This window comes from Heterocephalus glaber, unplaced genomic scaffold (assembly GCF_053883595.1).
Source record: "Heterocephalus glaber isolate CG9 unplaced genomic scaffold, H.glaber_assembly_v1.0 deba00001538, whole genome shotgun sequence".
Taxonomy (NCBI): Eukaryota; Metazoa; Chordata; class Mammalia; order Rodentia; family Bathyergidae; genus Heterocephalus; species Heterocephalus glaber.
The window spans coordinates 4,419,356-4,446,532 of record NW_028258333.1 but is presented as its reverse complement, the minus strand read 5'-3'; the positions used below and the strand labels follow the sequence as shown (position 1 = coordinate 4,446,532).

General features: G+C 46.6%; 1 protein-coding gene and 1 pseudogene across 2 annotated transcripts; one reads left to right on the top strand and one right to left on the bottom strand.

The window, feature by feature from the left end:
• Nucleotides 1-850: 850 nt before the first annotated feature.
• Nucleotides 851-27,151, bottom strand: Otulin (OTU deubiquitinase with linear linkage specificity). 2 transcript variants are annotated; one of them, XM_004845195.3, is made up of 7 exons: nucleotides 26,923-27,151; nucleotides 19,903-19,979; nucleotides 16,047-16,141; nucleotides 12,967-13,110; nucleotides 7,519-7,644; nucleotides 4,743-5,012; nucleotides 851-2,496 (listed from the first exon to the last, which is right to left on the bottom strand). In XM_004845195.3, the coding sequence occupies exons 1-7, from the start codon at nucleotides 27,117-27,119 to the stop codon at nucleotides 2,302-2,304; spliced, it is 1,104 nt and encodes a 367-aa protein (XP_004845252.2). In that variant the 5' UTR covers nucleotides 27,120-27,151; the 3' UTR covers nucleotides 851-2,301. The 2 variants fall into 2 exon arrangements, with proteins under 2 accessions (XP_004845252.2, XP_087045368.1); XM_087189242.1 differs by lacking the exon at nucleotides 19,903-19,979 and having other exon boundaries at nucleotides 26,923-27,127.
• On the top strand, nucleotides 12,122-12,276 carry LOC147824467 (U2 spliceosomal RNA; annotated as a pseudogene).
• Nucleotides 27,152-27,177: the final 26 nt, after the last annotated feature.

Below are 27,177 nucleotides of genomic sequence, written 5' to 3'. Positions count from 1 at the left end.
AGAGACGAACACAACATAAAATAAACACACCCTTCTGAATTATCGATGTGGTGGCTAAGACCCAATTCATACGCACACTCTAACAATAACATACATAGGAACAAGAAAAAAATATGACATATAAGTGACTAAGTTGCCCAAAGTCTAGTTCAAGTCCACTAGGCATATTTTCAAAACGCAGATAATGAGTATTACCGTATTATTCACATTCAATAGTGTACACGAAACAATGGCCACATTCAGTGTTCCTCAAGGGCACAGAGACCTACTGCCAGACACAATCTAAACTCCAAGCTGTGCTTCAAAAAACATTCAAAGTTTCAGGCAGGAGGCACATGCCGGTCATCTCAGTTACTCAAGACACTAAAGTGACAGCATCACAAGTTCAAGGCCAGCCTGGGCATAAGATCATCTCAAAACAAAAAGGGCTGGGACACAGCTCAGTGGTAAAACACCTGCCTCACTTGTGGGAGGCTCTGGGTCAATCCCCAGTTTTGAACTAAAACCAAGTTCAGAAATGGATAGACAGTAAGCATATCCAGTTGTATAGTGACAAATATGAAGGACGTGTCAAGGTCACCAAGTCATTAATTTGACTTCTGGGTGGCTCCTTATTCAAAGCACCACTGCGCTTCATAGTGAAAACATATGGCCTTATCAATAAACATCTAGCAAAACGTGAGGAATATTACTAATGCCGTACTGGGAAAAGACTAAAGTAACAGAACAGTGTGTGCATCTTGAGTTTTCCCAACAAAGACTGAATTCTTAATTAAAAGCAAAACCTTCATTTTGAAAGGTTTGTCCCTCCCCTCAGAAACAGGTTAGACAGCTTATAAACTGTACGAAATGGGATCAGAGAAAGATTTTATTATGAAATAAGTTTGGTACTTCGGGAAAGACCACCTCTGCAAGTGCTGAGCCAACCAAGGCGCTGCTGACTGAATCCCAGTGTGCAATGCCGGGCTCCCGAGGACCCTGCCCGGGTCTGTGTCCCTCAAGGACACTGCGGGCCGTGAGCAGATGGCACGGTAGGGCTGCCTTCTTCAGACCGAGGCTTCTGCAGGCCACACAGGCCTCACCTCACGCAGCGCGGCCACGCTCTGGCTGTGTTTCCTCACGCTTCTGCTGCAGCAACTCACGGACGACCTCAGATCTCTGCCGTTACTCGTCCTCTGCCACCACATGAGCTCTGTGGACCTGGCAACGGGCGCCACCTTCAGCACTGTATACAAAGGGCACAGGAAGACTGAGGCCAGCCTGGCCCCACCTCTGATGGAGGTCAGTAACTGAGCTCGCTGGGCCTTGGTCTCCTCTAAAAACAGGAGTGGACATCAACTCGGCTGTGACTATAAAACCATGACTCTTTGGAACTTTAGAATACTTCACGCCCCCAACACTGGAGTGCAACTGCAAGCAGCATTCCTCATGACTCTGGTCTAGCCTGTCATGGCCAACAGAGCAAGACAGCCTAGGTTCCCTCACCGACTCCCAGCAGCTCCTCTGGCCTTCAAAAAGTCCTTCAATGGCTGGGTACTGTGGCACACCTATGGTCCCAGCTGGCTGAAAGGCTGAGGCAGGAGGACTGCAGATTTCAGCCCAGCCTGGGCACTTATCAGGATCTTGTTTCAAATAACAATAATAATAATGGACTAGGGATGTAGCTCAGTATGAAGGTTCTAGGTTCAATGCCCAGTACCCCCCAAAAAAGAAATTCTTCAAATAATCCCACTGTTGGACCCAATTAATCTTCTATGAGGCAATCTGCTTAAAACAGAAGTTAATTATGTCAAATCCAAACTAGTGTTTGTCCCTTCAGCAGAAGACAAGACTATGGAAGGGTATTATGACCTCATTCCAGAATTACATCTCAGCAGATCACATAGAAGATCACTACAGAGAGCCATTACCACCACCAAAAAGAATCTTTTTAAACAGCCAGTTTATCATTTGAGAGAATTTCGATGTGAGGCATTAACATATATATTCCTCTCCAAAATGAGGATCCTCTGATACAAAACTAAGTGCTCTGGGGACGGGCCTGCACCTTGCGCCTTCCCCTGAGTTCTCCCGGAGCCCTCACTGGAGCCTACTTGGTCTCAGATGAGGCACAGACGTAGTTAGCACCTACTGTCAAGAACTCCTCGTCAGAACACCCCAGTCCAGTCCAGCCCGCTCCGGCCCAGCCCTGCCCGGCCCTGCGGTCCCCACAGGTGGTTCTCAGAGACTTTCGGCCTGAGGCTAGCCAGGAGCTGCGGCGCCCTCTGCCGCTCTGCCGCGTCACCAGCCTGCCCTGGCGGGTCACAGACTCGTCTCCTCGCACACCCGCACAGGGACGTTGTAGTGGCGGTCGTCCTCAGCGATGAGGGTCACCACCGGCCAGTCCTCGGGCGGGTCAGTGGGGTAGACCGTGATGAACTCCTCGGTGTTGTACTTGGACAACCGGTATACCCGGATGGTGTGGCGCACGGCATAGGCAAGGAGGAACATTTCCACCTGGGAGGAAAGAGCAAACGGGCACCTGAGGGGAAGCGTGCCGAAAGGCGGGCCTCACGCTGGGGTCACCCAGCATCCCAGGCTGCACAGCAGCGGGTGCACCGCAACCTTCCCTCCCCAGACTTCCCCACCAGTGCTCTCTACACTAAAAGGCAGAAAATCAGGAATGCAGCAGATATCTGAGAAGGGACCGGTAACCAGAATTATAAGGAATGTTTACAATTCAACAAGTCAAAACTAAACAGCTTAAAAATTGGGCAAAGGATTTGAAAGACATTTCTCCAAAAGAGATATGCAAATGGCCAATAAGTACTGGGGAACATGCTCGGCAACATACATCATTAGAGAAATGCAACTCAAAACCACAGTAAGATACCACTTCACATCCACTGGAATGGCTATAATCAAAAAGGACAGCGAAATGGGACACAGATACACTGCTGCAGGCAATGTAAAATGGTCCTGCGGTTTTATCTTTAATCTTTGAGACAGAGTCTCACTCTGTAGCCCAGACTGGCCTCAAACTTGTGATCCTCTCTCTCAGCCTCCCACGTAGCTGGAATACTGGCGTGGAGCACCACACCCTGCTCTAGCACAGCTGCTTTAAGCAGTTTGACAGGTACTCAAAAGGGAGACAAAGAATTGCCATGTGCTCAGAAACTGCACTCTTCGGCATACTCCCAAGAGAAACATGTCCACACAAAACTATCCCTGAGTCTTCATGGCAAGATTATTCATAGTAACCAAAAGGGAGAATACCCCACATATCCATCGGGCTGATAAATGAATAAAACATGATATATCCACACAATGAAGTATCATTTACTTGTCCATAAATAAAAAGGAATGAAGCACAGATACATGGTACAATACAGATAAGTCTTTAAAACATTACGCTCAATGAAACAAGCCAGGCACAAAATATCACACAGTATATAACTGCATTTATGTGAATGTCCAGAATAGGTAAATCTAGAGAGAAGACAGACTCGTGGCTGGCTAGGGCTGGGGGGAAGGAAGTGATTGCTGATGGTTTGGGGGTTTCTTTTGGAGGTGATGAAATGATCTAAAATGAGACTGCAGTGGTGATTGCAAAACTTTCAAACAGTGAATCTGACTGTATGTATGTAAATGATATTTTTTACATTTTTGCTTAAAAAAAGACTCACTATTATAGGGTCTCAAAAAGGTCCAACTTCAGCCTAACGTGCAAACCGTGCTCTTGCAGGTCTTTTAGCAGTAGGAGACATGAGTCACCCGCGCTGTAATACAGGTAACACCTTCACCTTTCCCATCCTGCCTAGCGCAGCCATGGCCCCAGTCTCTGCTCTTCCTGGTGCCCCGCGGATGGACGGTGCGGGTGGAATGGACTCTACCTGCCAGGACAGTCCACACAGGCCAGAGCTCGGCTCTCCATCCCTCACCGCCTCTGTCCAGGCACTTGGTCTTTAAGGGAGGGAGTCCATGATGTAAGCAGAGAGGCAGCACTTTGGATGAACAGCCCTAATGACGCCTCAGTAGCTAGCTAAGACCTTTTAGGGAAATGAACACACCAAAGTGGTGCAAGGTATGGTGACTCAACTGATGTCTATCTAAAACTCCAAATTCAGCATACGTGTAAAAGACCCAAGAGAGGCTACGTTCTACTAGCTGAGGTAAGTCCATCTCTATTTTTAATGCAGCTACAGTTGCCAAGATTAAACAAGACCCTTCAAATGGCTCTTCCAAAGGCTCCACTTACTTGCAGCCTCCCAGACCCAAGGGTACTCATCCCACCTACCATCGTTCAGAAGAAAGCCCTAGATGATAGAAAAATGGCAGTTGTAAAATATGGCCACAATTCTTTGACACTCCTCATGGGAGAAGACAGAGCTCAATTCCTTTCTCCTTGAGAGTGTGGCTACCAAAGACTAGACCACGGAAGCATCCTCCTTGCTCTCTGCTTGAATCACTCTGGGGTCCATCAGGAGGACACCCAGGTGGCCCTGTGGAGAGGCCCGTGTGGTAAGGAATTGAGGCTTCCTACCAGGACCCACGTGCTCATGGAAGTGGACCCTGCAGCCCCACTCAAGATTTCAGATGACTGTGGCCCTGAACAACACACACAGGCACCCTCCCGACACCCTAGGCCCGAACCCCCCAACTAAGCTGCTCCTGAATTCCTGACCTATAAGCACTGTGAGGTCATGCTTGATGATTAAGGCTGCTACATATTGAAATAATACACTCCCAAAAGCAAAGCTTACCTGTTCAAGGCCACCAGTGTGTCCCACCTGGTTTAGGTGGTTCCTCAGGAGCTGTCCAGGATCATTCGATGTGTCCCGAGCAAAGAGGAGCACAGAGAAAAACGGTACTTCCTTTCCCTTCTCTTTAGCATCATACAGTTCAATGGCTCTGTTCAGCATTAGAAATTTTACAGCTTCATAGAGGCTATACTCCTCCTCCTCATTTGTGAATAGCTCGTCACAAGCCATCTGCCGCTCCTCGGCAGTTCTCATCTCAGCCAGGCCTGCCCACTACAACAAGGAAGTTATGTGAGGGTTAGAATTTTTTGTTCTAAAAATCCCTGGTACACTTCTACACTATGAATGCAAAATAATTTTCAAAAGTGGAGATCATGAGTCATCCCAATGCTCACAACATTCAAGTTCCAGTTCCAACAACACACCCCTTAGACCACACAAACTCTATTCAGCTTTTCTTCCCATTAATTTCAAACAGACGCACAATGCAGTAAGGAAAGGGAGCAGGGCCCTGGGGCCCTGGGGCCCCGGGGCCCTGGGGCAGAAATTTCAAATGAACTGGCCAATCAGAGATACTTGTGGAAAAGCCAGCAGGCCTGTGTACGGAGCTGAGGAGACTACAACTACTCCACCCTCTGAGGTGCTTCCACGAAGTAACTGCCAAAACACAAAGCCACCCCTCCAAAATGGAAGGCAGGCAAGGAACATTAATGGGGTCTCCTGAGTATCAGTTTAAACTTACCTTCTAACCTCTTAAATACACATGAGCTTCAAATGCATAAATCCATTTAGAAAAATCTTACTGGCTACTGATTAAGAACGAAGCAGCCGTAGGGCCGGGGATTTAGCTCAGTGGTTCTGGCGCCTGCCTCACAAGCACAAGGTCCCAAGTTCGATCCCCAGTACCAAAAGGAAAAGCAAAAGAAGCAGCTGTCAAATATTCAACTAGCATACCTACCCCAATTCTTTCAGGGAAGAAGTAAATCCTACAGATAAATGTGCTTTTAAGTTACAGTGAATAAGAGATGTCAACAAATATCAGTTCTTGCAAGTAGTGATTGTTCCCCTTTCAAAAATCACTACAGATTTTTACATCCAAGAGTAAATTTTAATGGTGATGACTACAAAGAACTCTCAACAATATTTGGGCTGAAACCTGGAACATGCTGTCCACATCTTACAGTTTCCAGAGCAGACCAAGCTGGCACCAGGAGCATGCTCTACAGTCAGACAGGGCAGAATCAAAGCCTTGCCAGCAAGCAGCTAGTGGCTTCCACAGGATATGTAACCAACCTCTGGGTCTTAGTTTCCACATCCGTGAAACAGGGATGACCACAGCGACATCAGCTCTGTAGCTGTGAGAAGAAACTAATGTATGAAACTTCTAATGTAAAGCATGTGACAGTGTCAGCAGTGGTGGCTCAGATTACTAATGAGTAATATTAAACTCGTTATAAACTGGCAACACTTAAATATTCCCCAAAACGACAGTCTGATGACAACAGACATACCTAATAAAGTAAAAATACCAATTTCACAAGATCTTAAAGATGAAAAGGAAACTGCTATGTACCTCAGCTGAAGAACCCTCCTCGCTCACACACACAGGGCTAGGGCCTTGCCCATCAGCAACCCCAAATCCAGCGTTCCACTGTAGTAGCTAACAGGAAAAGAAATCCTGTTCCCTTCTGCCTCTTTTCTTCATAGTGAAAGATAAAAAACTACTGGGCTTCCTTTGACAGTATACTTTCTAGTGAACATTTATCTTCGTAAGTAAAAGTTAGATTCCAGGAATTCAGGGCCCTCCATTCAGTTGACAAAGCATTTACCAAATACCTATCGTGTGCCTCGCTCAGTGCTAGGCGCTAGGCCGGAAGGAAAAAACGGGAATCTCTCACGGAAAGGAGGTCTACGCTGGCAGACAGACTAAATGAGAGCAAACAGATCTCCTAGGGTGTGTGCTAGGAAGGACCCCAAAAGTCCAGGTGTGACCCACCCCACCTTAGTACCTAATCCCTTCCTCCACTGGCAAAGCCTACAGCCATCGACAACCCCTCACTTTGGGCTTCCTGAGGGGAGGGCTCCAAGCTGCTCAATGCAAGCAGCCCGAGCTCAGTGTAGGCCAATTACAAGCAGGACATCCAACCGAGAAGAGACCACAGAAAACCACAGAATTTTAAACACCAAATCAAGAGCAATCAGTACACTAAGTTCTCCCTAAATTCTATTTCACATGAACCCAGCCCAGGAACAGTTTTCAAAGGCCATGTCACAAAATCTATTCATTGGAAAACCATCAAGAAAGAAAGTCTTCAATAAATATGAACAGAATCTTAAAACACAGACATAACTGGGACGAATAAATGAATCAGTATCACTGATAATAAAAGAACTATTGACTAAATGATTATTTCTGAAACCTATAAATATGAGTTAGAATAAAGACTACATTTGTTAAGGTTTCCTTTTAAGAAAGTTATACATACACTAATACATGGCAACTCCTCCCAGAATATATAATGATGGTGTTTCTCCATTTCACCAAAGACCTCATGGGAAGTTCCTGTTTGTTTGCTTTACCTAAAACTCAGCCAATTTCAGTCTCCAGAACCAAGAACCAAAATAAACCTTTTCTTCATGAGTTTAAATAAATAAATAAAAATAAATAAATGAACCGAGAGTGTCTGCTAACGCAATGAGTGGAGACTAAGAAGTGGGCTGCTGGGCAATCAGCAGCAGGAGCATTGCACTCATCAGACAGGAAACTACACGTTCAAACCTTCTTCCTCAGCAGGGCAAGGGACTCCTTAATTTTCTCAACCAGGTCCTTGCTCTTCCCATCGAATTTCAGGCCCAGTTTCCACTGCCTGATCCAGTTGTATCTGCTTATCAGTTTTTCCGGTAACTAGAATACCAAAAATAGAGAGAGAAGCATTAACACTCCAAGAAATGCATCACAGGTGATCCAAACCAGAAGAAAACACCAAACCCACTTTATTGCCACACAATTCCTGCAAGTCTGTCCTGCAGGTCAAAGACGGAGGACCTACATCCCACCCGAAGTCAGGAGCCACATGGAGGGCTGGGCCGGGACACACAGGCACGGTCTAGCCTGCAGGATGGCAACCACGGCCAGGGACGCTCCTCGCAACTGCAGGACAACCGGGGCAGGACCTGCACTGCACCTTCCCAGTCTGGCCTCTCAGCTCACTGGCAGCCTCCCTCCACTCCCTAAGGCATGGCTCAGGGAGGCATTTTCCAAGCTCAGGATAAAGTCAAATCCTGCTCTTTTCTTGCTTAGGAAAATAAAACCTAATTCCCGATTTTTTTTAAAAGTCCACTAAAAGAAGGCAGAAAAAAGATCTTTTTGTTAATATTTTTATATACATATATGTACATATATATACACATATATGTACATATATATATGAGGTGGTCAAAATATATGGTGAATGTTTCCATTTTTTTAAATTTATTACAGTAAGACATTGCCATGAATTCCTCTCAAAGGACTCCCCCTTGCTTTGAACACACTTCACCCATCATTCTTGCCACTTCCTCAAGCAGTTCTGAGAAGTCCTCTGTTGTGAGTGTCTAAAGGTGTGATCCAAAATACTGAGAACACCACTGCCAGGTTCCTTCCAATGGAATGACGGGCTTGTAAAAACATTAAGGTGCCCTCACCCACCTGATCCACTAGATCTAGCACAGTGGGGCTTCCAGTTCTTCCCCAAAGTCAAAATGACCAGGAAAGGTAAACATTTTATATTGATTCAGGACACTGAGGTAGCCACAAGAGAAACACACACTCATGAAAGAGGACCCTGGAGACACTCACGAGAGAGGACTTCCAGAACTGCTTCAGAAAGTGGCAAGGATGACGGGATAGCTATGTTCAAAGTGAGGGGAGACCTCGGAGGGGGAATGATGGCAATGTGTCTTTTACTGTAATACATTGTAAAATTTAAACATTCACCATATTTTCGATCACACCCTGTACTGAAAATTTTAACTTTTACAGAAACTACTTTCTAGTTCAACTGCTTCATCAACACAGTGAGATAAAAAGACAACTGAGAATAGGTAGCAGGAGTTAAGGGAACTGTGACTGTCTCGCTCATGAAAACATGACCGCTGAACTGCTGCAGTGCTAATTTCCTTTCTTCTGCTGTTGCTCCTCAAGGATTCATTTTGTTTGCCCCTAATTATCAATAGAATCTGGGGCTTAAAAGGCAAGCTGAGACACAACCTGGCTGGCGATGGCATGGGAAATCAGGCTCTCCCAACAGTCTTGGGTGTGTCCGGAGAGATCTGAGAATTGGGCTGGGCACAGGCGTGTCACTCCACTGCTTTACATTGTAGAAGGGAAAAAAGTTCACCTCTGCATCAAAAGGCCATTGAACAATGACTGAACGCTACATATCCTATAAGGAACCTGGACTTGTTTTAAATGAGGCCCTGCGTTCAGTTTTACTGGAACCCAAGGGTCAAACTGCAATCCTGACTGGGCCTTCTCAGTCTCTGGCAATCCTGTGAAATTGAGGTGGTTTCATCGCTACAAAAAACAGAACCACAACAGGGCTACAATCACTCTTCACCATGACCACAGTGATGGCGATCTGTATCACCCCCTGAACGGGGTGTCCTAGTCATTTTATTATGACAAGTGACGGCCTGCCTAAGAGCCACAAAAGCCCCATTCAGTGTCACTGTCCTGTGCTTCAACAACATGTGGGCAGTTCCGCAGAGCCCTCAGTTTGGTCTCTCAGATGCATCACCAGAGCCTAACACGCCCTCAAGTGGTAACAAGCTGGAATGACAACTGGCACAAAGAACCAAGAGTAAGCAAAAAGTACTGGTTCCAAAGATGGGACTGGGACACAAGGTACAGGGCAGCCCAGAAAACCAGCGGGGCATCCGTGACATTGTGCAGTCACCTAAAAAGCAAGGGCAACAGCAACTGGGTTACCCTGGAGACCCCAAAGATCTGTCTACCCCAAAGACACAGTTTCATCATCAATTTCACTCACTGGTCAATCTGTTGCTAGTGATTATCCAATTCAGCATTGTTTGGTTCCAGGAGATGGAGAAATCCTGGAGAAAGTCCAAAACTCAGACATGAAAAAGAAACTATTAGTAAAGAATAATGGAACTAGGCCAGGGATCTAGCTAAGAGGTGCCACTGCCTGCCCCGAAAGCACAAGGTCCTGAGTTCAATCCCCGGTACCAAAAAAAAGGCAAATAAACCTTGCATCCTCTCGGGGTCATGACACACAGAACACACGCACTTTCTTTTCTACTAGGCAGAGGCAGAATAAGGAAGCTTTAAACCAAAACACAAGATTTACAGATGAATGCAATGACTGGAAGCGTGTAATAACCCGCTAAGTAGCTCGGTGCCGTCCGACGTGGGACTGAACTATAAAACAGCCTGCCTTCTCCAGCAAAGGCCTGTACTTCTTGCCATCACTACAGAGCAAACAGCAAAACTGGGCCAGCCCCGAAACAAACTCACAGCAGAGCTCTGACATCTTACTCTCACAAACACCATCACAGGTCCCATCTGCGTTTAGCGAACCGGAAAAGCCAAGGGCCCCTGCTAGAAAGCACACCCTTCTCAAGGACCATGGTGCGGCCTAAGGTTAAGGGCAGCCAAACCAACCATTTCCACGGCTGTGGTCAGGGTTACATGACTTAACTAGTCAAACTCAGAATGGGTTCTGGAGAGAGAAGGAATAAACAGGAAGCCCAGGCAAGGGCAGCCAAACTGCGAGGGGCAGCCGGGCCGAGCTCAACTCGCAAGCAGGTAACAGAGCAAGGCCGGAGAAGCTGACCACACAGGGAGCTCCAGGGTGTCCTCCAACAGAGTCCAGACTAAGGGGAAGGTTGTTCAGCATCGCTGTTTCTGTTTCCCTTTAATCTCCTGAAACCAAATGATGTTCAGAAGAGGGGCAGATGACAAAATACAGCACAGAACATCTGTAATACCCAAAGGCAGGTTTTAAAGACCAAATCGAGGTGTGGCCCTTGGGAAGCCCTTGTCAGGACAGAGTGTGCAGAGGAAGAGCCAGTGCAGGGCAGGAGAAAGAGCAGGCCTCAGAAGGCGTCCGTGGAGGGCATGGGGACACCGGGGAAGACAGCCCACTGCAGCACAAGCAGACCGTGTGTGTGCCCTTTCCTCCCACAGGCACCTCCGAGACGAAGCCGGCAGGGATTCTGTCACTGCTCAGCCTCAGGAATGCACAACAAAGCAGACTGTCCAGAGAGCGCTCAGCCTGCACGTGTCACGCTGCTGGAGGCTGGACCACCACAGACAAGTGCTCTAGGTGGACAAGAGCGCAGCAAAACAAGGTGCCTCCCGCAGACATGCACCACGACCGAAGTTCCGCAACCATAAATACTGAACTCACAGGCCGGTATGATGTGTTTTTTCTCTTTTACACTGGCCTTCTGGCATTCAATAAAGCTTAGATGAAAAAATAATACCACTGAGAGCAACTAAATACACTGTGCTCACAAGAGAAAAATACACCGGCTGAAACACATATAACAGAAGAAACTGGAAAGAGCACTTGAGAATTTCAGAACTATCTCACACTGTTCACAGTCAGTCAGGAAAACCACAACAGAGCCCCATGATTCACACACGCAACAGATTTCAGTATTAATCAGACTAAACACAATCTACCTCACCTGTTTTAAAGATGGCAGATGATGTTATCCAAACATATCCTGTTAGTAGACAAGGAGGGACACTGTGCCTTACTTTTCCAGGGTGTACTTTATACATTTAATTACTAGAGGCACTATTTGCAGCAGTTTCTTGAAAAATATAAAAATTTAAATTGAATGTCAATTAAATCCATCTAAATAGTCCCTTAAAGGTAAAGGTTTAAAAGGAAAACTGCCTTAAATTGAGGAGAATTTATGTCATGATGTATAAATTACGCTATGGTCACCCAGCACAAGAGTTGAAACAACACACAGCACAGTGAAATCACTGTTTGCTTCTCCAGAACGTCTTACACATCCACCCAGCGCATGCTTTCGCTGACCAACAACTCTGAAGGATCCTACTACCGCTAATAGATGCCATCATTTGCAAAGGAAAAATGTATCAATTTCCTTTGCCTCCATACTAAAGAAATAAGCTAAAGTCTGTTTAAGATGCTATATATATCTTTGCTTAGAAGGTGTCCTTCCCAGATGTAGTTCTGAGCCTTTATACAGGTGCTGATTTTATACTGGTTTGTAAAACAGATCCTAGTGAAAAGGTCAATACCCTCCTCCCACTAGTCCTAGTGTTGCCCTACGGACCGATATGATCCCTTGTCCGCCTAAAAGCTCAGCCAGGAATACATTTCCTCTAAAAGTTCCTTTTTATCCCTTCTCGGTCTTTTGGCTAAGATCAAGCATAGTATCTGTTCTTATCAGCTCACAGAAGTCCTCTTCACTCTACATAAACACTCCAGCTCCTTCAACTGCTCCCAGAATGAGATGAATCATCTTGCTCACATTCATGTGCTACTGAACACACACACACACACACACACACACACACACACGCATGGAGCACAACTCAGTCCTCTGACAGGCTCCAACAGCCAGGTTCACAGTGGGCCTGTCACCATGACCTTAGAAGTGTTCCTCTTAAAACACAGCCAGGGCTATCATCACTGCTGGTCATCCCATTGCACAAGGACACACACTGCGCTCGCTCTTAAAATCCTGATGCCATAGCCAGCACTTCGGGATTGAGGGTGTATTTTTCTTAGCATAGGACTTTCTGGATTGTCTTCCAATTAATGTCACATTGTCAGTCTGACCAATCATTCCTGCTCATCAAAATCTTTCAGGATATTCTACCATCCCACCTATCATGTGACCCTAACTGTGTCAGGGTAGATGGATCCCAGTGTATTTCTACTCCACGGCAGACTTAAAACACTAAACAGGGTCAGGCTTGGAGGCTTCTCTCTGCATGATGCTAATCATCTCACATGGAGAGAGTACTAATTTTTGAACTGCAGCTAGAACCAAAGAAATGCAGATTCTAGAATTGCTTAAATTAAGTCCTATCATTTCCCTCTTCAGGACACACCAGTTATTTCTGGTCACTTTACTATGTGAAGTTAGCCCCCACACAACCTGAATAACCCTCTATGCTGACATCATATTGCAGGCAACACTCTGTGAGCGCAAACCTGCCGCCGCAGCAGCAGCATACCAGTGTGAGGTCAGGGTCCTGCAGCCAACGGGGAAGCTCCGCCGGCTGGCTCATCGCCTGGAACAGGGTGGCCCGCAGCGCACAGTAATTATCACCGCGGACTCGCCGGATGGAGGTGAACTTCTGAGAGACCTCCTCATAGCCCTGGGAGAAAGTATCAAAGAATGCGAAATAGCGGTTACTTCAGAAACTCGTAGAGTCCCATTCCCGTGGAAAAAATTTGCCTAGACCACTGGAAAAATGGAAATAAGACTAGCAGAGTCCTTCATGTAAAACATTCAAATTCCTTTTCCTTATCCCATTTATTTTAAAAAGTTAACACTGCACAAAGTACCAGCAAATGTAAGAAATGCAACAGACCTGACATACAAAGTAGTAACAGTATTTGGGCACTAGCTACCCCCGAAGCTGGGAGTTCTACGGCCCTTTCTAGCAGCTACTGGAACACCTGCTCACTGGTAACACTGAAAGGTTTAACCCGTGTTTAAGTCAATTTCAAATTCTCTTTAATGAAGAGAACAGGAAAAAAGAGATCCACTAACTTAACGTCTCCATATTAAAAGATACAGGGAAAGGCCCAGTGTCGAAGGTGTATGTGTAGAGGTACAGACACAGCCTAGCTTAGCAGTGGGACAGCATCCCAAGAAGTGCAGTGTTAGCGACTTCATCCCTGTGTGCGCATCACAGGAAGCTCGCACACCCTCATAGGGCACAGCCGGCTATACACCTCAGCCACGCGGCCTCTTACTGGCAGCTGTAGCAGTGGATTGTGCACACCTAAGAGCCCCGACAAACAGAACGCCATGAGGTTAAATCAGGTACAAACAAGAATCAGGCAGTGAAGACACAGTGAACAGGAGCTACATGAGGCTGCTGCCAGTGTAGTGCAGCATGCTGTCTTACAGTATGCACTCTCAAATAGGACAATACTACAGTAAAAACAACAGCACAAGTCATTTGTTATCAAGTATTACACCCCATACATAATCTTAAGTGTTCTGTTCTTATATGACTGGCCGTGCAGGAGGTTTGTTTACATCAGCATCACCGCAAATATCTGAGTAATAGGCTGCATCTCAATATAACCATGGCTACCTCACTAGGCAAGGGGAATTTTTCCAGTAACAATTTTACGGGACCACCACTGTATCTGTGGTCTGCTGATCACAACATTATGTGGCACATTACTGTGTGTATGTAAAAGTCTACAAGCTGAAAAATGTCTAGATAATTCTGTTGTCACTCTTGCTCAGTCTGCAAGTAAAACAAGGAAACGAAAAGGCTCAGTGACAACCCCGGCCACTCAAAAACAGCCATCAGGGCCGGGGATTTAGCTCAGTGGTCCCACCACTTGCCTCTCAAGTGCAAGATCCCGAGTTCGATCCTCAGTACCAAAAAAAAAAAAAAAAGACCAGCCATCCAAGTGGCCCAGGCTGAGAAAGGACCCATGGACACCTAGTGACTCTGGTCCACAGGCAAGTGGGATGCTCTCATCACTCCAGGTGAATGCAGCTCCTGGCTGGGATTGACTGCTGCTCCCTGGCCCAGTCATCCTGCCCTTCCGCCTCACACAACCCTACTTCCTCCCTTGCACTTACATGACAGAAGGAGTGTCACGTGGAGTAAGCGCAGTGCACACGACCTCAGCCTCACTATTAGTCATTTTCAAAGTCTGTGTCACAGCACGATGTTCTAACGTGAATATGACAGTACTTCTTTCCAACAATAAAATTTTGAAGAGTTCTGTTTGTATTTTGTAGTCCAACTACTGCCACATACAAGGGACAAGCAGGGAGCTCCAGACCTACTATATGCACCCGTTCCCTCTGGTGGGCCGCTAATTATCCCAGAACACTTACCACAGCAAATTCAACGCAACTGTACCTTTCTAAATACATAATTAGGTACCTGCATAAAAAATACTACTTTGGAGATGAATCAAACTTTTAAAAATTAAATTAGGATTTATACGGACTTATGTACATCCAAAAGAATATTAAAACAACAACAATTAGGCAAATAAGAAGTAAAATAAAACAGATCAAAGCTGGCTTCAGGCACCAAGATGCAATATTATGCCACAGGTCCTGACAAGATGCTTTAGTTACCGGGTTACTGAAACAAGCCAACTACAGGGTTTGATCTTACTTTCCCTGGATCTAATTCCACAGGAAAAGGATTTTAGCAAGAGTTCCAAAATATGGAATATTGGGTAACTCAGTAATGAAATTTAAAATGCCAACTTTTTAAAACAGATCATTAAAGAGACTCAGGCCATAAAATAAAACTATAGGTTGGTGAAAGCATTTCTTGGGAAGATCTGAAAATATTGTTTTGATACCTGGCTTTCTGGTTATCTAGTTTGGAAGTCAGAAAAGCTATGAGAGACTATCACAGTGGGAAAAACTATCTCTGGGAGATAAGAAGTGCACTCAAATTCATTATGTAAACAACCAAAGAGAAAAACATGCAAAAGATACAATCCGGAGGTCACAAGAGGTAGTGAAAGTTTTAGGTTGACTCTGCTATCAAACAGTAGCAATCTCCCGTGGTCCGACCCACCAAGCAGTTGGACTGGGGCTGCCTCCTGAAGGTGGACCCCACAGCTCCGCTGCTCCATCTGCTGTGCAGTGTAGGTGGGCCGAGGCATCTGAGCCAGCAAGACCACATCATGGGGGCCTCTGGTATCGTCCCCCAGTCTTAGAATCTTGGAGATGACCTTGGAAGCCTCTGCGTTGCCAATCCGTGCAGTGGAACTGAGCGAGGCCAGTCCTGGGGCACCATCAGGCTGAGACAGGCACTCCCAAATGAGTCCCAAAGGACCACTGGCGAGCCCAACTGGACAGCACCATCATTTCAGTGTTTTTCAAAGAAATTAGGTTACTGAATAACTGACGCTGGTTCTATATTAATACTATGACTCCAAACAAGTCCCTTTTCTTTAGAGTCTGTTTCCTCATCTCTAAAGTTAGAACAAAGTCTAGAAGCAGGAGTCTGAACCAACACCTAAAAACATAAAATGACACGTAACTTATGATAGACTATTCCAAAGACTTGAAATGTGTGCCCCTGGGCTGTACCTTTTTCATACATGTTGCTTTCTGCGTATTACCCCTCCACTCCTTTTTGCAGTAGTCCATTATATCCATTTCGGGAGCCACACTCAGTCTGGGTTCTGTTAAAGAATCAAAAACAAAAATTTAAAAAACTAACAAAGCAAAGTGTGATCCAAATACTGGCACTGCTTTTCTCAGAGTTCGGCTTCACATCCCATGCTCTCTCACTCCATTTAAAACACCCGCCCGGCCAGTCTAGACCGCCGTCACTGCACCCAGGGGAAGGGGCTGGGTCTCAATGGGCCCTCTGTCCCCACACCCTCCGGGCCGTTCTCCCATGGCAGCCAGCCAGGGACGCCCAGCTGAAACCCGAGTCGGACGACAGAGGACAGACTACGGCACGGCGCATTCCCCCAGCGCATTCTCAGAGAGCTCCAGGGGCTGCGGGCCCACTCCTCCCGTGATAGAAAGCCACAACCCGACCCGCGCCCCACCGCAGCCTTCCCTGGTTCTCTCCCACACCCCGGGCCGGCTCAGCTCCGCCCCACAGGGCTGCCCCTCCTCCCTGCAGCCTCCCGTGTCCCCGGTGCTAACTATCACAGTTAGCACACGCGATCCTTTATTCCTCTCCTACTAGTTTTTCTGCTCAGTGTTTATCAACACCTGACATTTTTTTCGGTAACCTCCCCAAACACAGCCATACACAAACAGTGAAACGGGAGCTCCTTGAGGGCAGGGGCTTTGTTCTGTTTCTGAGTCCTCAGAACCTGAAGCTGTACTGACCCACAAGTCTCCGCAAATGCTTCCCTAACCAAAAGTACAACAGTCTCATCTGTGAGAAAATGCTCCTCCCAACTGGTAATTAGTCATTCATATCTACTATACAAAGAGATAACTCGTACTATAACAAGAACACTTATTTAATTGTCTCATTCCAGCCCTATATTTTGACAATTAATCAAAAATAACAAAGCTCTCACTATTTGTTGATCCACAGACCTCATTTGACTCTAACAACACATTACTCAAAATTATAAATACAACTCATGATCAGAAAAATATAGGTTTTAGAAGGAAAAAAGGCTTTTAGATTTTCCTTGTTTAACCTGTATGGGGGTTGATTTTTGTAGTGTATGTGTACACACACATGCAATGCCAGCATGTGTCTTTTAGAGAAAAAATGAAGAAAATGAAATAAATTCCTGGGTACATCCTGACTTCCTTTGTAAATACTGGAGATAAGGTGTTAGTGACGATTTGGGGACATAAACCTGGAAGTACTTCACAACCTATTTACTGAAGAAGTTGTACATAAAAGTGTTTTTTGAGCTCAACTCAAGAAATATTTATTGACTGTCTGGTATGTGACAAACCCTGAGCTAGGAACTGGAGCTATGCAGGCAATGAAGATGGAGATACAGCCCTGAAGGGTCTCACAGACTACTGACAAAGACCACAGGCACTTAAACCGGATGCTCACTGAATCCTTTCATAAGGAAAATGAACCTTTTACATAGAAGGGAAAGTTATACATACAGCAGGATTAGCTTAGAAGTCAAACAGACCCCTGAGGTATAATACAGACACCACCAATACCAATGCTGCACAACCAATCCCTAAAGGCTTTGCATCTTTTAAATTCAAGAAATATTTTGTGCCTGCTTAGTGCAGGGAAGAGTTCCCTGTATCCGCCTTCCCACTCCCACTCCCCCTCCCCTCAATCACGAACTATAAATCTACACAGTGAGGACACTCTTCCTGCTCCCCTCTCTGCCTGCTGTCCCCAAAACATGTGGGTCTCACACACACACACACACACACACACAGGCACACACACACACACACACACACACACACACACACACACACACACACACACACACACACACACACACACACACACAAAGACCTGGCCCCTGGGCAGCCCCATCACCTCAGGACTGAGGGGAGGAGGCACTGGGGCCTCACACAGGCAAAAGGTCAAGCCACCGGCCACTGACTCACAGGTGCTGGCATGGCTGGCAGCATCAAAATGCTGCCTGAATCCCCATCTGGCCACTGCTTTCTGGAAGGAGGACTCCAGCGGCTAAGACTCACCTGGCTGGGCTGGGAGCAGGAGAGGAGACCAGAAGCTCGCTGAGGCTAACAGGCCCTTTCTTTAACTATCAACTACAGTCTCTGATTTCTGTGTCTAAGACAGAATATATCTAACAGCAAAGCACAAAAATAAAATTGGGCTGGGGATTTAGCTCAGTGGTTCTGGCATCTGCCGCGCAAGCGAAAGGTCCCAAGTTCGATCCCCAGTACCAAAAAATAAATAAAGGAAGGAAGGAAGGAAGGAAGGAAGGTAGGTAGGTAGGTGAACACCAGACTGGCAAACAATGGAGATGAAATAACCAAGGAGTTTGGTGAACGATCAGATGAGTGACAAACACAAGGATCAGACCCCCAGAAGGTAGAAAATTAAAACTTCTCTGGGAGGCTGGAACTCTCAGAGGACAGACTAGAACAAGAATCTCAAAAACTGGGACAGACAGGAAATAACGTAAGCTTTAAGAGCCAGAAGGTTTCTGTCACTACTCAACTTCACCATGCACCAAAGCCACCAACTAAGAAGCTGGCAGCTCAGGTTCAGCCTCAAAACATGGTTTTCGGACCCCTGAATAGGTGAAAAAGTCTTTCTCCCCAAAGAAATATAGGATAAGAACCCTTTCTGCCTCAGGCTGGGCTCTGCTTTGGGGAGGGGGTGCAGTGCTGCCCAAGGAGGGTGTTTCAGGAAGGCCGATGAACTCGGGACTGAGACCCACAGACCGAAGGGACCCACTTTACTCTGGTACTAAAGCCGAAGTTACAAGACCACTGAAGAGCTAGAAGGCTTGCGTGGGGGACAGCACTGCACAGAAGAGAATCACAGCAGAGCCTGGAAAGAGAGAGAGAAACCTGGGGGTTCCCCAGCAGGAACGACGGCTCAATGCGCCGTTCTCCCGAGAGCAGCACTCTGCTGCGAGTGATCCAGGGCAACCACGGCAGTGGAGACCAAGCAGGACCGAGTGTTATGAGGCCCAGGAGCACACCAGGCTGATACAAAGAGTATCTCCTCTGGCCACCACAGGGCAGAGGTCAACAATTCCCTCTGGGGAAGACTGGAAAACACCATCAAAAGCCTTACTGATACTGTTGATTCCTAATTACAATAACGCTTTCGTTAACCCTAAGCTAATGGAAGCCAGTCCTCAAAACGAACCAGAGCAGCTGAACCACACGGCGCTGAGAGAAAAGGCCCTGTGAGCTATCTGCACAGTGCCCCTCGGCCTCTGGGGCCTGCGGAGGACACGCTTCACTCGCAGCCCTGCAGCACCACTGCTGCTCCACAGGCAGGAGAACACTGCCTCGGCCTCGCTGTGGGCCTGGCGGGGTGGGAGGGGCAGCCCCAGAGGAGGAGGAGAAGGATGGGAATCACAGGAGCGACAAACAGTAGTGCTCCAGAGCCTATGATCATTCTTTCTAGTCATCAGATTCACGTGGTCATCTGTGTCCAAAGATGCACATGGCCAGCTTCTCAGTAACTCCAACCGGAAATGAAAACTGCATTTCAAATTCGAACTCTGCATCTAAGAATATAAAGAAATCCAGAACCAAGAGACGGCAGTGCAAAGAAATTAAAACTATCTTCAAAGACACAAAACAACATGAGTGTAAAGAATACCGAGAATAATGGCATTAAAACTTTACAACCTCAGCAAAGTCGTCCTCTTAAGCCAAATCTGAAGAATCTTTCCTCAAAGTACATCCACATTTTATGAAAACAAATATACGGATTTAACTGCATTTTCTACTATAAACAGGAGGAACTCTATAAATAAAACAATTCCAAACATACCTGATGTCCCTCTTTCATGAATAAGCAATTCTTTCTCCTTTTCTATTTCATCTGCAGCTCGGTACATGTCCTCCTCGCTGAAATCACACCAAAGTAGACATTTTCAAACACTGTGGCACTGACATTTTCCATTGCATCACAATAAACAGCACTTACAAATGTGTAAGACACTAGCAGTCTAACTTTTCATGTTAGGTGGTGATAATCACAAAATAGGGGACCTATCCTAGATGCTCATGTTTCTACCTCACCACTTCCCCATTTCAGAAGTTACTTTAAATGATACAATTTATATCACTCTACTGTCTACATGGCTCTAAGGCCATTTAATTAACATCTGTTAATGCCCCAGCTGTATGTCTAGACATCTTAGCACGAATTTTATCAGTGAAACTCTCAAAACGATTCAGTCAAGTTCCAAGGATGGGAATCAGATAGGAACGTGGGACAACTGCCAACTTTCATTACATGTCACAGCAAATTTAACAATAGCTCTTCTGAAATCAAGAATAAGACAGCATCAATTATTACCAGTCTCCAAGGCTAAAGACCCCTTGAGGTTACCCGTTCCCTATCCTTCACATTCAACATGCCCCCGGGTGGTAGTTGCTAGCACCACTACTGACTCCTTAGACGGCTAACAGCTTTCCAAAGTGTCCGATGCTGCCTGAGAGCGACTGGGCGCCAGACAAAGATGAACAACAGGACCTCAAGTCTGAAGATGCTGCCCTTTCCCAAGATGCACCCCAAAATGACAATGAAGGAAAACAAACACCAACTCTACCTCTGCTGAAAGCAGAAGACGCATGAAGGCCCCAAAGGAAAGCAGAGTGGTAAACGACCCAGGCCAGGAAGCACAGGGCAGGCGAGCGAGCCTGGCGGAACCCCAGAAAGCCTCAGGAATTGGTGGCTGTAAGTCCTGCTGAGGCAACACTGAGCTAAAAACAAGGAGCTTGGCTGACATCCACACAAGGAGCACTCAGATCCCCAATTCCCTAAGCTCACACAAGACTGCAAGGGGGGCCTCCAGACACAATGGAACACGAGGAGGGGGGGACTTGTCAGGCTACAACACAAAGGAATACAATCATAATGACGGAGGCACCCCAGCTCCTATTCTATAGCCCATACAACTCGGGGAAAGAAGGTAACACAAAGGCATGCTGGGAGAGGTGAGAATTTAACAGCCTGCTGAAACCTTTCCCTGTGCCCAAACCCTGGGAGCCACTGTCAGACTCTACAGCAGCCACCACTCACCTGCAGCCTGAATTCGCTTATTCCCCAGTGCTTATTCCTAGCACCCTTCAGTCCCAACACCTGCCCGACACCACACTGCTCTGCACCTGTGAGCTGCTCCAGGCGTCTTCTCTCCCACACCTGCTCCCGGTCCTTACCTGCCTCTTGCCTAAGCCAGCCTGAGGCACGCTGTGTGGGGCGGCCTCTCCAGGGAGCAATGGCCTGAGTCGGGATGGGCTCAGACTCTCAGAGCTTCACCGCCCTCACCCAGTCCGTGAGCCATAATGACAGCAGTTACTAGAGTAATGACACTGCTCAGTGCCTAACCAACCACCTATAAAAAGGACAGTAAGTATTACTGTCACTCACACAGCTGCTGAGAGAAACAGGCACATGTAAAATAACTAGTATGCTAAAAAGTTAGCTGTTCATACTAATTCTCAAATACATTCACTGGAGTAGAACATTAATAAATAATCAGCCCACTGGGGGAGGCGGATTTGAATCCAGAGCTTCATGCATGCCAGGCAAGTACTCCACCGCTGAGGTACATCCCCAGCCTCCAGTGATTACTTTCCATTCTCTTTTTTCCTTTCTGAATAAATGGGGGGGGGGGGGTTCCTGGTATAATGACATGGGGTGAGGGAACAAATACAGCTGAGAAGGTACTTCTGACTACAGTGAGATTACGTGAAGTCACCCATGGAGCCTGTGCCAGAGTTAAAACCAAACAGAAATCTGATTCAGGAACTAACAATCAAAGACCTTAAATAAAAAGCAACCATATGTGTTCATTCTTCTCTTGAAAATGGCACCTTTCAGCCTCCTTCCTAGCTCCATCAATGAGAGAAGTTCTCATCCTCTGAAAGAGTCACCTAAGCAAATCACTTCCTTTACTTTAGCAAAAGCGTGTCTCTAGCCAAGCGCTTCCTCAATCTTGCCCTCAGTGCTCTCCTCTTCAGAATGAGAAGATGAGAAGAATGAGGTCTATGAGCTATGCTTCCTCTTCCAGTTCTTACAGTCTACACAGATGCTTGTCGTTAAAAACAGCACTGCAAGCGAAAGCTGTGGCTGCTCTGTATGCATGTTTGGCTCCGCTTTGGTCTCCTCCCTTTTTAATCTACAAAATAACCAAAAACATAATCACAACACAAGTGCCCAGAGGAGGGTCTCCAAACGAGCATCTCACCACAGCCACAGAAACAAATTCCCACAAAGGCCCTCAGGAAGAGAAGGAAAAGAAACTAGCAGAACTCAATGGAATAGGAAGACAGAACAGAAAGAGATTACTGGAAATAAAAAGCAGTGATTCAGAATACAGTACACAAAAGAAGCAAAGCAGAAACTGATGAATAAGAGGCCTAGAGTATATGCAAATTATGCAAATTACCTTCCCCACAACTGGATTTCACTCAGAGCCTGTGCAAGAATATTTGTTAACTTCCTTGGCCACCAAGGACATGTGGAAATTACAAATGACCCTTAAATACAACCCCAAAGGTGCATCTCCCTGAACAAAAGTATAAGGTTTAAACTTAAGTCATGAAATAAAGCTCAATCAACACAGAAAGGAAGGCACTGAACAGAATAAAAAATGTATCTAGGTACTGTCAGAATAATCAAAAAGAAAGAAAGGAGAATGACATATAAAAATAATTGTTTTAAAAATATTTCAAACTTCTGCCTTAAGTTTTAAGTGTCAAAGTATTCAAGCTGAAAATAATGACAAGATGAAGTTACATTTAAAGCTGAGAATGTGAAAGAGAGGTTTGGTTTGAGTTTTTGTTATGGGAAGAAAGACAGTGAAACAATGAAAGGAAAAGGGATATTACAAAATAAAGCAGACCCAAAGCCGAACAACTCCAGAGCAGGTAACTTTCTGTGTCGGGAGGGAGCGGGAAGGTGTCCACTCTGGGCAAAAAAGAAAGAAAGAAAAAGGCCCCTGAGGCCCACAGAGCCGGAGGATCACGACAGCTAGAAAACATAAACACAGCCAGAAAAGTGGAAAAGTAAGACACTGTTGTCAGTGACTCGATTTCCTGGCATGAGTCACAATTACACTGTTGAATTAAATTTTGAAGCCAAAATAATGATCCCTAGGTTAGAAAACTTTTAATTTATGCCATTATTAAAAGGCATAGTTTTATGAATGCTCTTTTCTCTATGCTATTACTTTAAAGTATATTTTCAAGTTCCTACTAAACCCATTTCTCAGAAGCTGGAGATGAAATATTTTAGTACTAGGATGATATACCACATTGAGTAAGCTACATGATACTGGACATTAAATTACAACTGGTCACTGGTGCTCTTCAAAGACCTCCACACCAACACATTCTTGAAGACTTTTTTTCTCACTAGTAAAGACAAAATCATACCATTTATAAGAGCAAAAGCTGAAAGTTAAAAGCAGAGCTCAGTGAAGCAGAAGATATTTCTGTGGAACTAATTTTTCAATTTGTGATGAAAAAAGGATTCTAATGTATATACAAAGCTAAGAGGATAGAATTTTCATCACCATTAAGAACCTCTGTACCAAGATCCCCTTAGTTGTCTCAAAGAACTGAGTGTGGCTTTGTTCAGCTCTCCGAACTTGAGCCCTGTCCTAGACTAACGGCCCAGGCAGTGTGGGTGAGACCATCAACCCACAGGACCCCAACACACCTCCACACACAGACACAGGAAAAGCCGAGACCACTCAAGCCAGCCCTTCTCCACCGCTGAGTGGTTGCAGAGAGGGGTGAACAGCACATTAAATGCAGGAAAGTACCGGCACCCAGGCCAAAATTCCACTGCCTCTTGCAAGTGGACTTTCCATGACTGCCTCGTGTGGCTCCCTGTGACTTCCAGGGGTATGTAGGTAGGGACAATGCAGCCATCCTCAACAAGGACGTTTGAGTCTCAAGACATCCTAGCTCTGATCCCCAAGGCAGGCTTTCCCCTCCATCAGATGGGAAAGGAGATGGAACTGCTGTTACCCCACTGTACAAAACTTATATCCCCACTCCATACCCTAGGAGCTTGGGGTGTGCTAGAAAACACATCGCACAATAGTGTGCTTAGCAACACCCAAGGACAATGCCTTAACACTTTTGGGAATTCACAACTTTCATCATCTTGACCCAGAAACAAACACAAATTTTTTTTGTTTTAAGTACTGGGGATCAAATTCGGGACCTTGAGCTTGAGAGGCAGGCAGCAGCACCACTCAGCTAAATCCCCAGCCCAACAAACACAAATTTTGCCTTCAGCCTTCAACTGCATAGGACTTCGGACAGTATATCCCCCCCCACACAGCTGTGAATCCCAGACTCAAGCCCTGTCTCACCCTCGAGCAGAATGAGAAGTGCCACTGAGCAGTCCCTTTCCTCCATTTCTTAAGCACTTCTATCCTGGCCAAGCATGTTCTCAAGAACCAAGCTAAGGACAAGCAGCAGACACAGAAGGAGTCAAATGCTGGTGGTAGGATGAGCAGGCGTTAAAGCACAGGAGACCTGCTGGCAGGAGTGGGGAGAGCGTCCAGAAAAATCAACTAATCTGGCCAAATATAAAATTATCTTCAAATAGGACCCTAAATTATCCTGTGAGCTCTCCTGGGGGCTTATCTGAGAGACACCAGCCAACCGCAGCTCTCAAAGGAGATAATGAAAAAGTAAAACTGCAATCAGATTTAGAAAATAGCTCGCCCGTGTGGCTCGAGTCCTACTTCTCTTCCTTGTGAAACACAGTAAGCTTGCTAGAAAGGAAGCAGAGGGAACTGTGCTGCTAGGAAACAAGCCACCCTCGTGGCTTTCAAAGAGTCACAGCCCAAACACACAATTCAGCTGCAGGAGATGGGCTATGTTTGTATTCATAACTACTTTCTTCTAAATGTATTAAAAATGACTCCATGGACTATCTTGAAACATCTACAGTCTTATTATGTTGCATATTTCCATTTGCAAACACTTGAATTGATTCTATCTGGGTGGAAAGAAAGGCCTTGGCTCCAGAGACTAAAGAACAGACTTTTAAAGGGTGTCACATTATTTAAATTTACACTCACACTACTGAGCTGCATGTTTTTATGACACACAGCACAGTTTCTCTAGCCCATGAGAAAACATTACAGAGCAAAAAGATATTACCTACCACACAACCCATCTGTACCGCTGATGCAGGAAAACGAACTGGGCTAGGAAGCTCAAAACTTTTAAGATCCTAAATTTAAAAAATGACATTTGAAAGCCAGGCTAACTCCCTTGATTTCTCCATCTGATGAGCGTTAAAGGGGAATGAAATAATTAAAGGCAACAAATCAGGCAGAGAAAAGCAATTAAGCTGCTAATAAAACCACAAACCAGAGTATCTATTCCAGGAAAAAGCAAAACAGAAGCCCTGATGCTTGCTGTCATCACAGGCCACGGCCCTCTGCTTGGCTCTGCTGGGAGTGGGGCAGTGGGAAGCACTCCCTCTCACCTGAGGCCATTTCCCCAGCAGCTCAGACTGAGAATCACATCCACCCGAAAACCTCGGTCAGCGACGGTACAAGCTCAAGTGCGGGCATCTAAGTGGAGACCCGGGGCAGCTGTAGCAGCAGGGAGGAGCCAGCATGGCGCAGTGGGCCAGAGGCAAGAAATCCCCTCCTTCACCCTCCGCAGGGTCTGAGGTAGGCCGGTCTCTGACCCAGAGAGCACACTGGCAGCCACAGACCACATTAATTCATTCCTGGACCTCTACAGTGTGTGAATTTAAAGAAGAAAAAGGAGAGGACGCTATTTAAAAATCAGGGTATGTCATGCAAAAGTTAGTGTACCCCAACTCTTTAAATACAGAAGACCCAAGGGGCCACTTGGCAACGTAAGTTCTCTGCGTCCCCAAAGTCAACCCAGGGCCAACTTCACTGACTTAAATTACCTGCCTAGCTCCGAGAGCAGGAGTTGGAGACCTCCTACTGTCAGTCTTTCCCAGCGACTGTTAGTTGACCCAACAGATGAATAATTACCATCGCACTTGAGTACTCAATAAACGAGAATATCAAAGCCCGTGTAAAGCACGTTCTAATGAGTTATTACAATACAGTATATACATAGCAGGTCCCCAGAGGACCCCCTTATAGGAGATTAAAAGGGGATCAAAAGTCTTAAAGGTCCATTTAAACACATTTGACAGTTTAACTTTCCAGAGAATTAAGGTATCTTAAGCTTTCGTCCATTTTAGAAGGCCAATGTCATTTATATGTACCTAGAACTCGAAAGTTTGTAAAAGCTTTACTCAAGTTGCTCTCTGGCTTCCACTCGCACCCCTAGACCCGTGAAGAACATAAACAATTCCGATCTACACCGCCCGCACTGACTTTTCCCGTTTAAGAAGCAAAGAGCGAAAAGTCAGGCCGGAGAGGGTAAAGCGGCACGCGTGGGTCGCACGGCGTCCGAAGTCTGCCAGGCAGGTAGGACCCCCGGGAGCTAACGCGTCGCGGCCTGCCTCCGTGCGGCTGTGACACGGGCGACTGCACTTCCTCCCCGGGCCAGGCGGGCGGAGAGCGCCACGGGGAGCTCGTGAGAAAACCACTCTTCCCGGGTCTGTTTCCCACGTTTCTGGAGCTTTCCCTAACTTCAGAGGCGAGCAGACGGAGAGCCCGGAGGGAGGCGTTGGGACCAGACCGTGACAGGGGCTCTCGGCAAACGCGTCCTCGAATTTCCCTCTTCGCAGACGATCTCCTTTGGAGCCGAGGCCGCCCAGGGACCCAGCCCGGCCCCGCGAGGGGACCCGCGCCCGCCGCCCAGCCCGCGCCCGCTCACTCACTGCTCGGCCGGGCCCCGCATCGAGGGCCGGGGCTGCCCGCCGGCCCCAGCCCTCCCGCCCTCGGCGCCCGCCTCCCGCGCCGGCGTCTGGGCGCAGCTCTCGCCCGGCCACGCTCCGGGCTGGGGCATAGTGCCCCGACTCATGCGGGCACTTGCCCGCAGCACAGGCTCCGCAGCCCGGCGCTTCCCGAAGTCCATAGGACGCTTCCGCGAGCGTCAGCACGGCCCATCCCGCGACCTTTGACCCGCGGCGCCT

Coding starts and splice junctions, on each gene's coding strand:
- Otulin (XM_004845195.3), bottom strand. CDS start 27,119: ATGGACTTCGGGAAGCGCCGGGCTGCGGAGCCTGTGCTGCGGGCAAGT. Junction 13,111..16,046: donor AAGCAACATGTATGAAAAAG/GTACAGCCCAGG, acceptor ACTTTCTCCCAG/GGCTATGAGGAGGTCTCTCA. Junction 7,645..12,966: donor AGGACCCTGACCTCACACTG/GTATGCTGCTGC, acceptor TTGGTATTCTAG/TTACCGGAAAAACTGATAAG.